We start from the raw sequence: 13,812 nt of genomic DNA on the forward strand, positions 1-13,812 counted from the left end.
TGCGAGGAAAAATAATAATCAACGAAAAATATTTTTCGTTTAACTGAAAATTTTTCTTTAATTTTCAGAAAATAGTTTACATTTTTAAAAATTGTAAACAATTTTTTGAGTTTAAGCATCTCATTCTCAAACCGACAAACTTAACCAAAACCTCGTCAAAACTCGGTTAAAAGCTAACTAAGACACCGTCGAAACCCACCGAAACACCATCGAGACCCCCAGTTACTTGCACAAGTCCATGAAGAAACAAAAGTTTGGCATGATACTTTTGGTCCGATGATTGCGCCCAAATCATGCCGTGCTCAATAAGCTAGTAGAAGTTTTCCTACAAAGAAGCGTGTAAACTACATTATTAAAGTTAAATTTGTCTAGGATGGACCTGGTAGTTGGGCCTAAGATGATTGAGGTCTAAAGTCTAAAGTCTAAAGATGATAATTAGATGGTTGCCAACTCGACATCCCGTTTCAGTTTAGAATTTATTAAATCTCAAATTATACAAAAATTTAGGATGTTGCTTCATTAGATTAAGGAGTAAGTTTTGGGTTAGACTACTTAATTTTCATTGTGTCCGAATTTTTCTTCATAAAGACCACTCAATTAAATAAATAAAAATTCCAAGTTTTGCGCAAAATAGCGAGTCAAACTTGTTTCAGAAGTTTGAATATTATATTGGATCCATCCCATTAATTCTCTCTCATTTCTTGGCAATTTTATTTTATTTTATTTATTTTTGTTTTGGTTTAAAAATGGATATTGTTGATGCAGTTTTTGATATAGTTTGAGAGCATTAAAGGAATCTCGGTTCGGAAACTAGGGAGACTCCGATGTTTAAGTTAATACTCTTATGTGGAGTCAAAATATAGCATGATCTAAGGTTTATTGAGAAGGATTTGATCGATCCCTTTACCTCCTGCGTTGCGTCCATTTTATAGGGTTTTATGCAATTGCTTTCCGTCGTTACAGGCTCCACGTTCATCTGGTGGTTGATAGACCATAGTTTGTCTTCATTCAAATAGTAGAAGGCGGTTGAGAGATAATTTTTTGAAATTCTGAATTATTATAAAACTCTACGTAACTATAATTTATCTAAATGAAGTTGCGTGAGTGGGACCTATAATAAATTTTATCCCCAACGGATATCATTAAATTTGTTTTAACTCGCGCCACTAATGTTAAATTGAATAACAGTATAAATTCAACCACTCTTAATTGGTAGCTTGGATCCAAAAAAGAAGAAGTTACATGGGTTGACCAGACAAAAATGAAAATAAATAATAAAAATCTAAATCGAAGAAGTAATTTGTGTGTGTGTTTTTTTTTTAAATATTTATATGTGAATACTTTTAAATCAAATTTAAATATCTTTTTCAGTAATTTTTTTTCTACAAGTTGTTTACCATTATAACAAACGAATTTGTACATTGAATTTGGCTTGTCTTTTGTGAAAAATTCACCCGTAAAAAAAATAAACGGTGAAAATAGCTTCAAATGAAAAAAATAATTTAAATTCTTCCATATTCATCCCGCATGGTTTATTTTTTCCAAGAAAATGTGAAGACCACAAAAAAAAAAAAAAAAAAAAAAAAAAGTTTTTTGAATTGGGCTTATACAGGGCCCAACAAGTTGAGTCCGAATAATTGGTCTAAATTTGGGCTGTAAAGCACTACAACCGACCACGGACAAGTACACGTGAACACCACGTCTAATCTCCCACAAAGTAAGAATTAACAAATCCCCGCTCTCGTAATCTTTGCTGTCCTTTACATTAACAACGGTTCTTTCTCCACACGCCACCAGGCGCGTGGCCCACACAGTTCAACCTCAAAAGGTGGATTCGCTTCGTCCTGACTCCTGAACCGTACTTTTGTGTGATGGGATGGTTGAGCAGTGTGGTGGAGCCATTTCAATCTGTCTCATTTCTACTGGCGCGTGTACCCCACGCTCCATGAGATGTCCTCCATGACTTGAGATTTTCCAGTACAAAGCCAAAAAAGCTTTGGCCTCCCTCGACATTTTGCTCAATCACCCTTTAGAATCAAATCCACCCTTTCAATTTATTTTTTATTTAAAAAAAAAAAAAAGAAGATTTGGAGAGAAAATATAGTGGAGAGAGATATAATGGGGTTGGCAGTGATGGTGTCTGGTGGAGCCAAAAATGGGTATTCCTGGTCAAGCCACTTCTGGGCTTTTTTGAATTTTGACTGCACTCACTGTCAGAGTATATATGTCAAGTATTTTGACTGTGTCAACAATATCAACAATAATTAACTATTTAACTTCTGAACAAAAAAGAAAAAAATTGATGGGTTAAATAAATAAATTAAAAAAAAAATCCAAAATTACTAGCTATTTTCAAAAAGCTCTATATAAATTGAAAGGTGTAAAACTTAAATATATCAAACTACTAGCAAATAAGCCACTTTGTTAGAGCTGGCCGATAGGTTAGATGGAAAAGTGGTCGCCTCCGATGGCAAATAAGCCACTTTGTTAGGGTTGGCGGATAAGTTAGACGAAAATGTGATTATCACCTGCTTTGGATAAATTGCATGTGACCACTTTTTTTTGTTTTTCTTCTTATAATATCTTTATTTTTTAAAAAATTAAAATAAAAACTAAAAAAAAATAACCCAAAGAGTGACTAAACCAGGAGGAGGGTTGGTCACGAGCCACCCTTAACCCACCGAGGGAGATCAAGGAGTTGTTCGGCCATCTTAGAATTTTTTTTTAAAAAAATTATAAAAAGTTAGTTTTAATAATTATAAATAGTAAATTCGGGTTTTTCAATTGCTAAGGTAAGGGTATTTTTGAAGATTTTGGTCAAAATTTGTTTTTTCATTCAGTCAAACAGTAACGTCAAGTCTTTTGACTTTTTTGTTGCATAATGATAGTTTGATGTAGGCAAGCATTGTAGCTATGGATTTATAGGAATTTTTTTGAAAATGATAAATACCTCAGGTTAAATGTATATAACCCAGAAATGAAATAGTGTGTTTATTTATTTATTTTTGTGAGTATGTTTATTCTCTTGGTGAAGGTAAGAACTGGTCTTCTGGGCTCTGTGACTGCACTCACTGTCAAAGCATTTGTCTTTTTCAACACGCAAGAATGAAAATTAGGTATGCATACATGATTTATCATCGTGCTCGCATGTCATGAATCCCAATTCTCAGACCCTTCCTTTTTCTCTCCTTTCCTACCTTTAAATACTTCACAAAGGTGAGACGCTAAAATACACAAACACGTAAAACTACACAAGCATACATACGCATATATATGTTTTATGTTAAATGTTTTAACCATCAAATCTCAGAAATCTTTGCAAATCTCTCTATCCAAAATGTGAGAGAGACTAAGCTCTGAGTTGAGTCTCTGTTTGTTAGTAAATTTGTTGTCTCACTTTCTCATGTGGGTATGTCAGCTAAAAGGAAAGTCCTTTAGATAGAGAGAGAGAATATGAGAAAGGGCATGCTTTTTTCCGTTCAGTGTAGAGTAATCTTCAAAACCCAGCCTTTCCAGCAATACCCAGTTGCTACTTGATCCAATACCGTTTTTGTCTCCATCACCTTGATTGGGACTATTTAAGCGGTCGCCATCTTGGGGTATATTTGCATTTTATCTCTATTCCCTTCTTTCTTAAATGTTTCTTGGTGGGTCTGCGTCCTTTTTTTTTGTTTTAATTCTTGTGTGGTTTTGGCAGAGGTTTTGACAGTGAAACAACTCTACTTTTTCTTGTCTGCTTCTCTGTTTCTAGTTATTTACTCCCTACACATTCCCAAAATTTGTCTTCAATTTAGATGTGCACATTATAGTGCTTTCTATGAACTTTTGGATTAATTGCCTCAGAAATGCATCAAAGAGTCCATACCCAGTTCAAATCAGCGCTTGAGAAGCAGATTTGGGAGCACTTCTGAGATGGGTTTTTGATTTTGTCTCTGATCAGTTTGAGGTAATGGTCTCTTCTTGCTTTCTATGTTGGTTTCGTTTTTGAGTTGCCTATTTTCTGAGTCCTTTCCATTTGTCTTTGTTTTTTCTTCTTCTTTTTTCGTTCGACTCCCAAAGTGGGTACCAACTATTTGTCAAGAAACCAGAAAGAAATTTTAGGATTAGTAAATGCAAGTTCTTGGTGTGAAGATGAGAGATTTCCCATCTTGTTTTGGTGAAAATGGGGTTCAAGTTGCTGATTCTTCCTCATCGAACTCTACTAGGGCTGCCCAGAATTTAGTTACTTGTGTCTATCAATGCCGTTTACGTGGCCGGTCTTGTTTGATTACTATCACATGGAGTAAGAATTTGATGGGTCAAGGCCTTGGAGTTGGGATCGACGATTCGTCAAATCAGTGTCTCTGTAAGGTTGATATTAAACCCTGGCTGTTCTCCAAGAGAAGAGGATCCAAGAGTTTAGAAGCCTATTCTTGTAAAATTGATATATATTGGGACCTTTCTTCGGCGAAATTCGGACCCGGGCCTGAGCCTTTGGAGGGATTTTATGTTGCGGTTCTCGTTGATCGGCAAATGGTTCTCCTTCTTGGGGATTTGAGAAAAGAAGCTTTCAAGAAAACTAGTGCCAGCCCCGTGCCTTCTAATGCTGTTTTCATTGCGAAGAGAGAGCATATTTTTGGCAAGAAAGTGTTCTGTACCAAGGCTCAATTTTGTGATAATGGTCAAATTCACGATCTTGTCATCGAATGTGACACTTTTAATGTCAATGATCCGTGCCTGGTGATCCGCGTAGATAGCAAGCCCGTAATGCAGGTGAAGCGGCTTCGGTGGAAGTTCCGGGGGAATCATACCATTCTGGTTGATGGGCTTGCCATAGAAGTTTTGTGGGATGTTCATAATTGGCTCTTTGGTGCATCACTTGGAAATGCTGTTTTTATGTTCCAGACATGCCTCTCGGCTGAGAAGTTATGGGCTAGCCAGCCCCTTGCCGATCCAAGTCTAATGCCATTGTCTTTCTCGCAGAGATTTTCAGATTCTAAATCACAATGTCTAGGTTTCTCGCTGATTTTGTATGCTTGGAAGAATGAATAGAGAGATTTAATAGATTCTTCATTGAGTGCTAACAGAAGCTTTTAGTGAGTGTTGATTTTTATAAACTCTGTGATCGGATTTCACTAAATTTAATTACATGGTCCATTTCTTTTCTTCTTGTCCTTTTCCCTCTTCCGTGACATGAACCATTCATAGATTAGAGATAATTTTGATATTACTTGGCTGTATATCCTTCCTACATTGTAAATTTCATTGTTTTTATTGGGAATTTTATTCAAATAGTGATCATCTAAAGCTTCTCTTTGTTACCCTTCAAGTTTATTCATGCAACCAGCAGTGTAGTTTGGTGTATCTTTCTAACTTGTTGCATTGAGAGCTCTCTTCATCAGCAATGTCTGAAGCTGGTGTGCCTTTACTGTGAGTATGCCCTTCATTTTAAGTCAAAATCAATATTAAAGAACTAGACCTATTTCAGCATTTCCCTCTTGGCAAACAACTATTACTTGGGTTCAAATTCTTTTTGTTATAGGAGCTGAAGATATGGTGCTACAGCAAAGATGAATTCAGTATGGATACATGTTTGGCTTCCATGAAACAGGCACTAAATCCCTAATTTTCCCGCCCATTTCCTTGGTTTAACTGGCATGGGTACTTCTGCATATGATTTATCTTCTTATGGCCAACAATCCATCAATGCAGGTATGATGCCCTAACTTAGCCGTCGCCCAACATCTTAACCACGTGAGGTTTAAATGTCCATTCTAACTGGTGGCAACATATTCTTTTGCTCCCTAAAACGTAATTTACTATAGAGGGGAAATATTGTTGTTATTTCCATGATTAATTAATCTGTGGCTGGAAGAAGAAGGAAAAAAAAGGTACAATAGTTTTGGAAGCATCAACAAGGTTCATTTCCTATGTCAAACTTCATGATAACAAAGGTTATTGGATTTTTAAGACTCAGGAACTTTTGTACAAGCATAAACAAAAGAGCACTGGAATTAAAAAGTCATGGAAATTATTTGATTTTTTCTTCTTTTTTTTTTCTTTTTTTTTTTCACATTAGAATATTAAATTGAAATTAATTTCATATGTAGAAGAGTTCTCTTGTCCCCAGTAACCAACCACAATTGACAGAAGAAGATAAATATCATTCTCAATTACTGCAGGAATGTAACACATGGCAGGTAATTTCTGGCATTATGTTTGTTGCATAAAGTGTGAATGTGGGCTAAATTCGAGATTAAATTTCTTTGGAAAATTCTGTAAATTTACAGAACAAAATATTAGAATGAAAACGTATGGAGAATGAATAAGTGAAAATAATATGGTTTTCTTGGCCTTGGCTGAAGTAGAAGAGGAGTAGCATGCAGCTGTCCTAGATTGTAGAGTGGTGGATAGATGGTTGTTGAAGCAAAACTGTAACAGCTTAGAAAGTAGTCTCACATTGGAAAAATGAATTAGATTATAAAGGTGCTCATAGTTGCTAAGTTCCACATTGGCTTCTTATTACGTAAGAGTAGGCTTTATAAGTGATTCTAGGGAGCTCCAATTGTAATGTGACTAGTCCTTTTGGAGTAAAAACGCAGATATGGTTATAGCTTTTCTTGGATCATCACAAGTGGTATCAGAGCTACTTAGTAATATTGTGTAGAGCTGGAAAACTGCATGACATGGGCCTTGACCTTGACGAGAACATCATAGATTTGAGTAAGGGAGATTGTGAACTCCAAAAAGTTAGTTTCATGTTGGAAAGATGAATTACCCACATTGAGTAGATTATAAGGTGCTTATGAGTGTTAAGTCCCATATTGGTTCCTTACCAGGTGATACTCTATTTTATACATGATTATAGGGAGTTCCAATTGTAATTTGACTAGTCCTTTTAGAGTATAGCGCGGATATGACTAGTGTTTTCCTAAAATTGTCACAAAAAGAGTTGAGAGAATGTTAGTGTCCTCTTAAACTACAACTCCTGCATTAGCTCATTCTTTGTTATTCATTTGTGGGAATTTAAGCAGTTTAGGCTGAAAATAATGAATGTTAAGACATGCTGATAAAGTTCAAGTCAGCAGGTACTTTCCCTGAAAACTGAAAAGAGGAGGGGAGAAAGGGGAGTTTGGCAAGTGATTTAAGTTGTGATTAGTTAATTGTTAATCTTGTATGTTTGCTAAAGAAATTATTCTTACCTAATCTTTATCCCAACTCTTACTTGTGTGAGGTTTAAGCATGTTCGTTAAAGTTACACACTGCAATGTCCTTCAGAGTTTCCTTACTTTCTTTTGGTACCTTAGATAAACCTAAACACTCTCTGCATTGCTATTTCCTGTTCATTATGTAGTTCCAAGAAGTCCGCCACTGGCTGCCTAAAAGTTTTTATTTATTTCTCTAATTATTGCCCCCTCGAAACTTATTGTGGTGTTGGAAACCTCAGAAAAGCATGGGATGTCACAAATTTCCTGCTAATCCTGCTTGTAGACTCAAAGCAGAGACTAGAATTCTTCAACTTATGATTGGTGTATCAGTTTTAAAGAACTGCAGCCTATGCAAATTGAACTTCTCGATGCCATGGTTGGTCTTAAGTGATCTCTTTGTTGAAGGGGATTGTTCTAGTACTTTTCTTGGTGCTAGAGTAGTTTTTGTAAGGTTAATTATATGGTAAAACATGGTATTCTATGATTTAGATTTCAGAATCTATCTGTTCACTTTCAGGTTGGCCTGTGGGCTTCTGTCTCTTTAGATATGGACACACAGTTCCTATTTGTCCTTGAAGTACTCTGCCACACACACAGAAGAATATCTGTCTTGGAAAGAAAATAGTCTACACAATTTGTAAACAGGAGAATGGTAAGTAATCAGGAGATTTGATTGTCAATGATGTTTGTGTTTTTTCCCATCTTACAGGCTGTTATTGGACTCCAAAGAAAACCAATTATTAGTTAAAAGCCTCTTTTACTGTTTGTAACTGTCCTTTTGTCTGTGACTCCAGAAGAATATTTGGATAATGACAATCCATTGTCTAAGCAGTATGAATTCTATAATTAAAGAATTATGGATGTGTTCAAACTAGATGATCAATTTCCTTAGTGTTTTTTCATATTATAGAGATTAAGATGGTCCATTAAATTTACCTGAGTCATGTTTTGTGAATGAAATGAAGATTCCCGTGATGCCAAAGATTACACATTGACAATCTTGGACATAAATACATATAATGTTCTTGAGCATTCTCCATTTACTGTCTCCTTTTATGAGAGCTTCTGACCACTTTGTGTGAGAGAAAGCCAATGCTCGTGAGGAACATAAATACTTGTACATTAAATCTGCATGCTCCTGAATGCGACCTTTTCATCTCCCACCGACATTTACTGCTGTTAATTTTTTTTTTTCGGGCATATCCCTGTTGTTGAATTCGAGTAACAGAAAGAGCAGAACTGTTTTGTTACCATTTTTTTTTTTTTTTTTTTTTTAAACACAATTTGAACCTTTAATTTTTATCTTCTCACTATTTTTACTTCATGTATCTTGCCAGAATATCGATGCAATCTCCACCGTTCATTCTGAAAAATTGGACACATTTTACAACGACAACTTTCCATCTATCAGGCCTTTTACCCGATAAATATTGGCACTTTTCCTGTTTGCCCAGTAGATACAGACGTCTCCCCCTTTTACCTAGATCTACTAGCTTATCTTTTACCTAATGGGAAATGCTACTTTTTTCATTTTCATCTATTTCCATCTATATTTTATTTCAAATTTACTATTTACTATGTGGGTGATACAAATTTAATGGTGAATTTAAAAAGAGATTAATGGGAGATAGAAGAATAGTAAGGTTCTTTTGTAATACATGTTTAAGCTTTTCCACGTTCGTCGCCAGCGGTTGGAGTAAAATTTTAGACAATCAGACCGGTAGTGGATCACCTGCAAAACAAAGGAAAAGATATTGAGGGGGGCGGCAAAAAACTTCCAATACTTAAGTTAGTGAAATATTTTAAGGGGAGAGAATCAATCGTGCGTACCTCATGTGCACCACTTTTAATAGGAAAGACTCTATGTCCAACATAATAACATCGATGTCAATGGTGTGTAATTTTTCTTGTAGGACGTGACTTTCCTTCTTGCAATTAATGGCCATTAAGGGATTGATGTGTATAGTTTTCATATAGAGAATCTTCTAAAAGTGATTGATTTGAGTGAACCTAAGATGATTATTTAGTGTATAACCAAGTATATTGGAGGTCTCCTATCTCTTGTATTTCTTTTTTTAAGTTGCTTTATATCAAACTCTCTAGCAAGTTATATAACTCCAAAAATACTCCTAAAAGGACTTATAAAAATATAGTGTAACTCTCTCGAAATTAATTAACTGATAAATAACTCAGAATATCACCATAATCTTCCTAAGCTTATTTATTAAAGAAATAAGTCGAAGAGTTACTAGGAGTAGAACCCCCTGATAAGAGGGCAATGCAACAAAAGAAAAACATCTTTTTAGACCACAAGATATCCATTACAATTGAATCACATCATATAATAGCTAGTCATATCATAACCTACCAAAATAAGGATAAGATAAATGAGGTACAACACCAGTTCCTCGATGAGGTACAATTGCCAGCCACCACTAATTGTCCAGCCGAGTCCGTCATCGAGTGATCCACATAACTAGTAGAATCGTAAGGTACGACCACCATCTGTAAATGGTTGCACTGGTCACTTTCAGCTGTTGGATCAAAGGCAAACAACTTAAACTTCGACCAAAGGGTTTAGACCATATACCAATATGCACATGACCCAGATTGTTCACTTATATTTCCCATGATAGCCATGTCATATGATGTCATTAATCAATTTCTTTTAATGTATAAATTTACAAAAATTATAGCAGGAATCATTCATCTTCAAAAAACTCAATTTGTACAAAAGTATAGTTCACATCATTATACAAAGCATTCTATGTGAGTATAGACCATAGAGTGTGATAAATAAAGCAGACATACCTAAAAGCTTGATAAAAGGTTTTCATGTGAATCTTACTCATCTCATTCGTGTGGATCTTCTCAATATACGTCCTCGTACTCTCCAACACCATTCTCTGCAAAATATCCTAACGTTAGAAGGTTTTATTGGGATAAATGCTCAAATTAAAAACACATGGACCAATTTGACACCTACATTAATTTTCAAAAATGATTTGTGGAAAAATCCCATAAGAAATTCAATATTTGAATAAGCTCTAATACAATGGTGTTATTGCGACACATTTTAATTTATAAACTCCATCTTCATAATTGATATTGAAAAATTATTGTAATTGTATAATTTGTATTAATACAATTTTGACCCAAAATAGTATTGATATACTCAAATTTATTTTTTCTAGCACAATAATATATATATATATATATATAAAAAAAATCATTTCCCACCGAAAAAGGGTGTAAAATATTCACACAAAAAAAAAAATATATATATATATATATATATATTTGCAATATGGATTTTATTTGAGATCAAAATATCCTTTTCCAGGCAAGCGCCAGCATTCAGTGGAAGTGTTAGTACAAAGATGCGGTTTTGTAGGAATGCAAAATTCCAGAAAAAGAAAAAGAAAAATATTCCAAAATTCAACCCCACCCATGTGCAATAATAGGACCACCCGCGCGTCACAACGTGCGCGACAAATTCGCGTGACTTGACGTTCACCCCTCCCTAACTCCCCACGCACGCGTGTTAAGATTGGTTGCGGTGCATTTTTATGTCGGTTCTGCAACGGACATTTCCTGTTATCACTCCCGTGAGCTGAGCTGTCCCCATAGCAATCTCCTGATTCCACGTAATTTTCATTTTAGGTGACTTCAGATTAAAGAAAAAAATAATAATAAATAAAAAAAGTGCAAAAAATAATTTCAGATCGGTGACGTCATTAAAACCCCTAAACCAAGATTAATTTCATTATCATCTTAACTTAAATTATATCCACATAAATAAATAAATCAAAAAAATATTCACCAAACTAGAGTTATGAGATGGCAAAAAACACTTAACCGAATACATTAACAAACTATAGATAATTAGAGAAATGATGACAGGATCATGAGGGGAGCTCTCAAGGATTGAACTGACAAATTATGAGCCCCAAAAGATACCAATATTTTGGTTAGAGACTTTAATAGAGGCATCAAACAATGATAATTTTATAAGGGAAAGCAAATGGTCAAGGAGGAACTTTTTGTGCCATCTTTGTTCAAGTAATTAATACACTTGTGCATCATAATTTATACCATTCAGCCGATTCTCACGACAGGCAATCAAATATATTCATCACGGAACTATTCCTTGATGTGGATATGGATAAGCAGATTTATCGGTTGAGGGGGGGAGGGTAAAAATTCATTTTTATAGTCTTCAATAAATATTTTACATATTAGATAAAAATACCAAATATAATAGATATGATAGTTGATATTCACTTGCATCTTTTGCAGTTTGCTAGTTGGACCACGTCAGTGGCAGAGCCAGACAATTCATATTGTAGGGGCTGCTCTTTTTTTTTTTTTTGTTTGCATCATGTAATGAATTTGTACTTTTTCCTATTCTTTTCTTCTTTTTCAAATCCCTGGTACTTAAATATAATGAGGAATTGAGCCTAGAATTGCATCAAATTCTCCAATTAAATGTTTAAATTCTAACAACCAATATTCTCAACATTTAATAACCAAAATATCCAAATTACAAGACCACTTAGATTAGGAATTGAGCTTAGAGTAGGAGAAAAGAAAAATAATTTTTATTATTATTATTATTTTTGGAGGTGCCACGAGTGTGGAACTTAGGTAGGAAAAAAAAGAATTTTTTTTTTTTTTTTTTAATCTTCAAGGGTGCTGTGGCACCCCCAAAGCTCAACGTGGCTCTGTTACTAGACCGCATTGAAAGTCTCAAGATATGGTAACTCGAGAATACATTCGGTTGCTAAATGAACCGCTTCTCACAATGTATTTGGAAGCATTTCCGCGTATTCATTTTTCTCTCTCCCTTTGGATTAAGAGTGGGAGAGACCCCCAATTTGTAACCATTTCCCATTTTTCCCCTTTGATTAAAAAAAAAAAAAAAATTCAATCGCATCCATTAATTCTAGCCCAACGTCCACCACTCACCTCCAAATCCCCATCTACTTTCGAATCCTTAACACTGGAGTCCCAAAAGCCAACTAAGATGGATCGCCAACTAAGATGGTGGATCCAGTAGTTTTATTAATGAGTATTTTGTCAAGAGAAGAAAAATTATTTGGTATAAAGGGTTATATTATTTTTTGGTGTTTCAAACTAAAATGCTTGCACTCGGTTTACACCAAGAAAGATTGAAGTTATTCTCTAAGTAGATTGGAATTGGAATTGCCTCTAAAAAAAAAAACATTTGTGGAGTTGTAGACATCTTTTTCAAAGTGAATTTTGTTGTTGTACCTACGTAGAACAATTAATGCAGTGGCCGGCCGTGATTATCGTTCAAAAACGCGTTTGGATCACGAGTGGCAGACCGGCGATGTCCCAAGCTCTTAAGCACTTTGTGAGATGCATTCATCATTCATGTCTATTTGCCCCTCAATTTAACCCATCATTACCTCTAATAATCTATACTTATTGCTTGAATCCCGTTTCGTCAATTAATAAGAAAAATATTAACCTTTCAACTCGTTTATAACTCTTTTATAATATGCATATACGTGTCAACAAGTTAAAAAAAGAGTTGTAGACTAGCTGTAGGTGTAGCGTTACTCTATTAGAATATTCTCGTTCGGCTACCCAAATGTTATTTTGGCTAGCCAAGATGCTAAAATGGGACAGCAAAATGCTGCAACATTTGTGAGCTGCTACAATGTTCACCAAATTTTGTGAGCACCATTCACTCACCAATTATAAAAATAAAAAAAATTAAAAACTAAAATTTTTAAACATAATTATCTCAAACTGTCGCTCTTCCATTATTATCTCGCACATAATTTTTGAACATAAAACCCACATTTTCTATAATCATGATCTCAATGTTAACCCACTTCTTAGTATGTATAATTGTATATCCAATATCATATTGGGCATTTTCACATTATCTCCTCTTTTAATCTCAACCCTAGCATACTATTTATTTTTTCACCATTTTTTTTTTCTAATTTTTTTTTTCCTTTAGACCTCTTCATACTCTCACATTGTCAACCATTAATTTTTTTTTTAGTACCATATATATCAAAGCAACATTCAAGCCAATAAAGAAAAGACGGCCTAACAATCTTGATTATATATATTTTTTAAAAAAAAGAAGAAGTTTGGAGCAAACTTTCTCATAATATAATTGAAAGTATTGAATTGCATCTTTTCTCTCATTCCTTTTTTTTCCATATAAATATTTTTTAAAATTTTGCTAGTATAAACAATTTATCAACCATATTAATTTATATATGATATCTAACAAATTATCTACTAAACTTTTAGGAAAAAAACTATATTCGAGAGAAAAAAATGTGTGATTAAAAAGCCTAAAGGCATAATCTTTAATTCTCTTTTCCATTTGGATAAGAGTAGCCTTTTTTTTTTTTTTTTTTCTCTTATTCAATTAAAAAAAAAAAAAAAACTAGCCTAAAGACATTTCTTTAGTTTTAACTAATTTACCTTTTCAAATATAACCAAAAAAAAAAAAAAAAAACTAATTTACCTTTTCATAATAACGAGAGGGAAAAAACAACCCGACCGTGAAAAATGAAAATAACCTCGTTTACGAGGTTTTATCCATCAAAGAGTACTTCCTTGCCAAAATAAGAAA

At 34.2% G+C, this 13,812-nt stretch overlaps 1 protein-coding gene across 2 annotated transcripts; it reads left to right on the forward strand.

Moving 5' to 3' along the window:
• Positions 1–3,075: 3,075 nt before the first annotated feature.
• Positions 3,076–5,233, forward strand: LOC132171507 (uncharacterized). 2 transcript variants are annotated; one of them, XM_059582834.1, is made up of 3 exons: positions 3,076–3,116; positions 3,844–3,946; positions 4,060–5,233. In XM_059582834.1, the coding sequence occupies exon 3, from the start codon at positions 4,111–4,113 to the stop codon at positions 5,029–5,031; it is 921 nt and encodes a 306-aa protein (XP_059438817.1). In that variant the 5' UTR covers positions 3,076–3,116; positions 3,844–3,946; positions 4,060–4,110; the 3' UTR covers positions 5,032–5,233. The 2 variants fall into 2 exon arrangements, with proteins under 2 accessions (XP_059438817.1, XP_059438816.1); XM_059582833.1 differs by lacking the exon at positions 3,076–3,116 and adding an exon at positions 3,239–3,599.
• The last annotated feature ends 8,579 nt before the right edge of the window (positions 5,234–13,812 follow it).

Source organism: Corylus avellana, chromosome ca2, assembly GCF_901000735.1.
Source record: "Corylus avellana chromosome ca2, CavTom2PMs-1.0".
NCBI classification, from domain to species: Eukaryota; Viridiplantae; Streptophyta; class Magnoliopsida; order Fagales; family Betulaceae; genus Corylus; species Corylus avellana.

What these genes read in the sequence shown, in the direction of transcription:
- LOC132171507 (XM_059582834.1), top strand. Translation starts at nt 4,111, where the DNA reads ATGCAAGTTCTTGGTGTGAAGATGAGAGATTTCCCATCTTGTTTTGGT.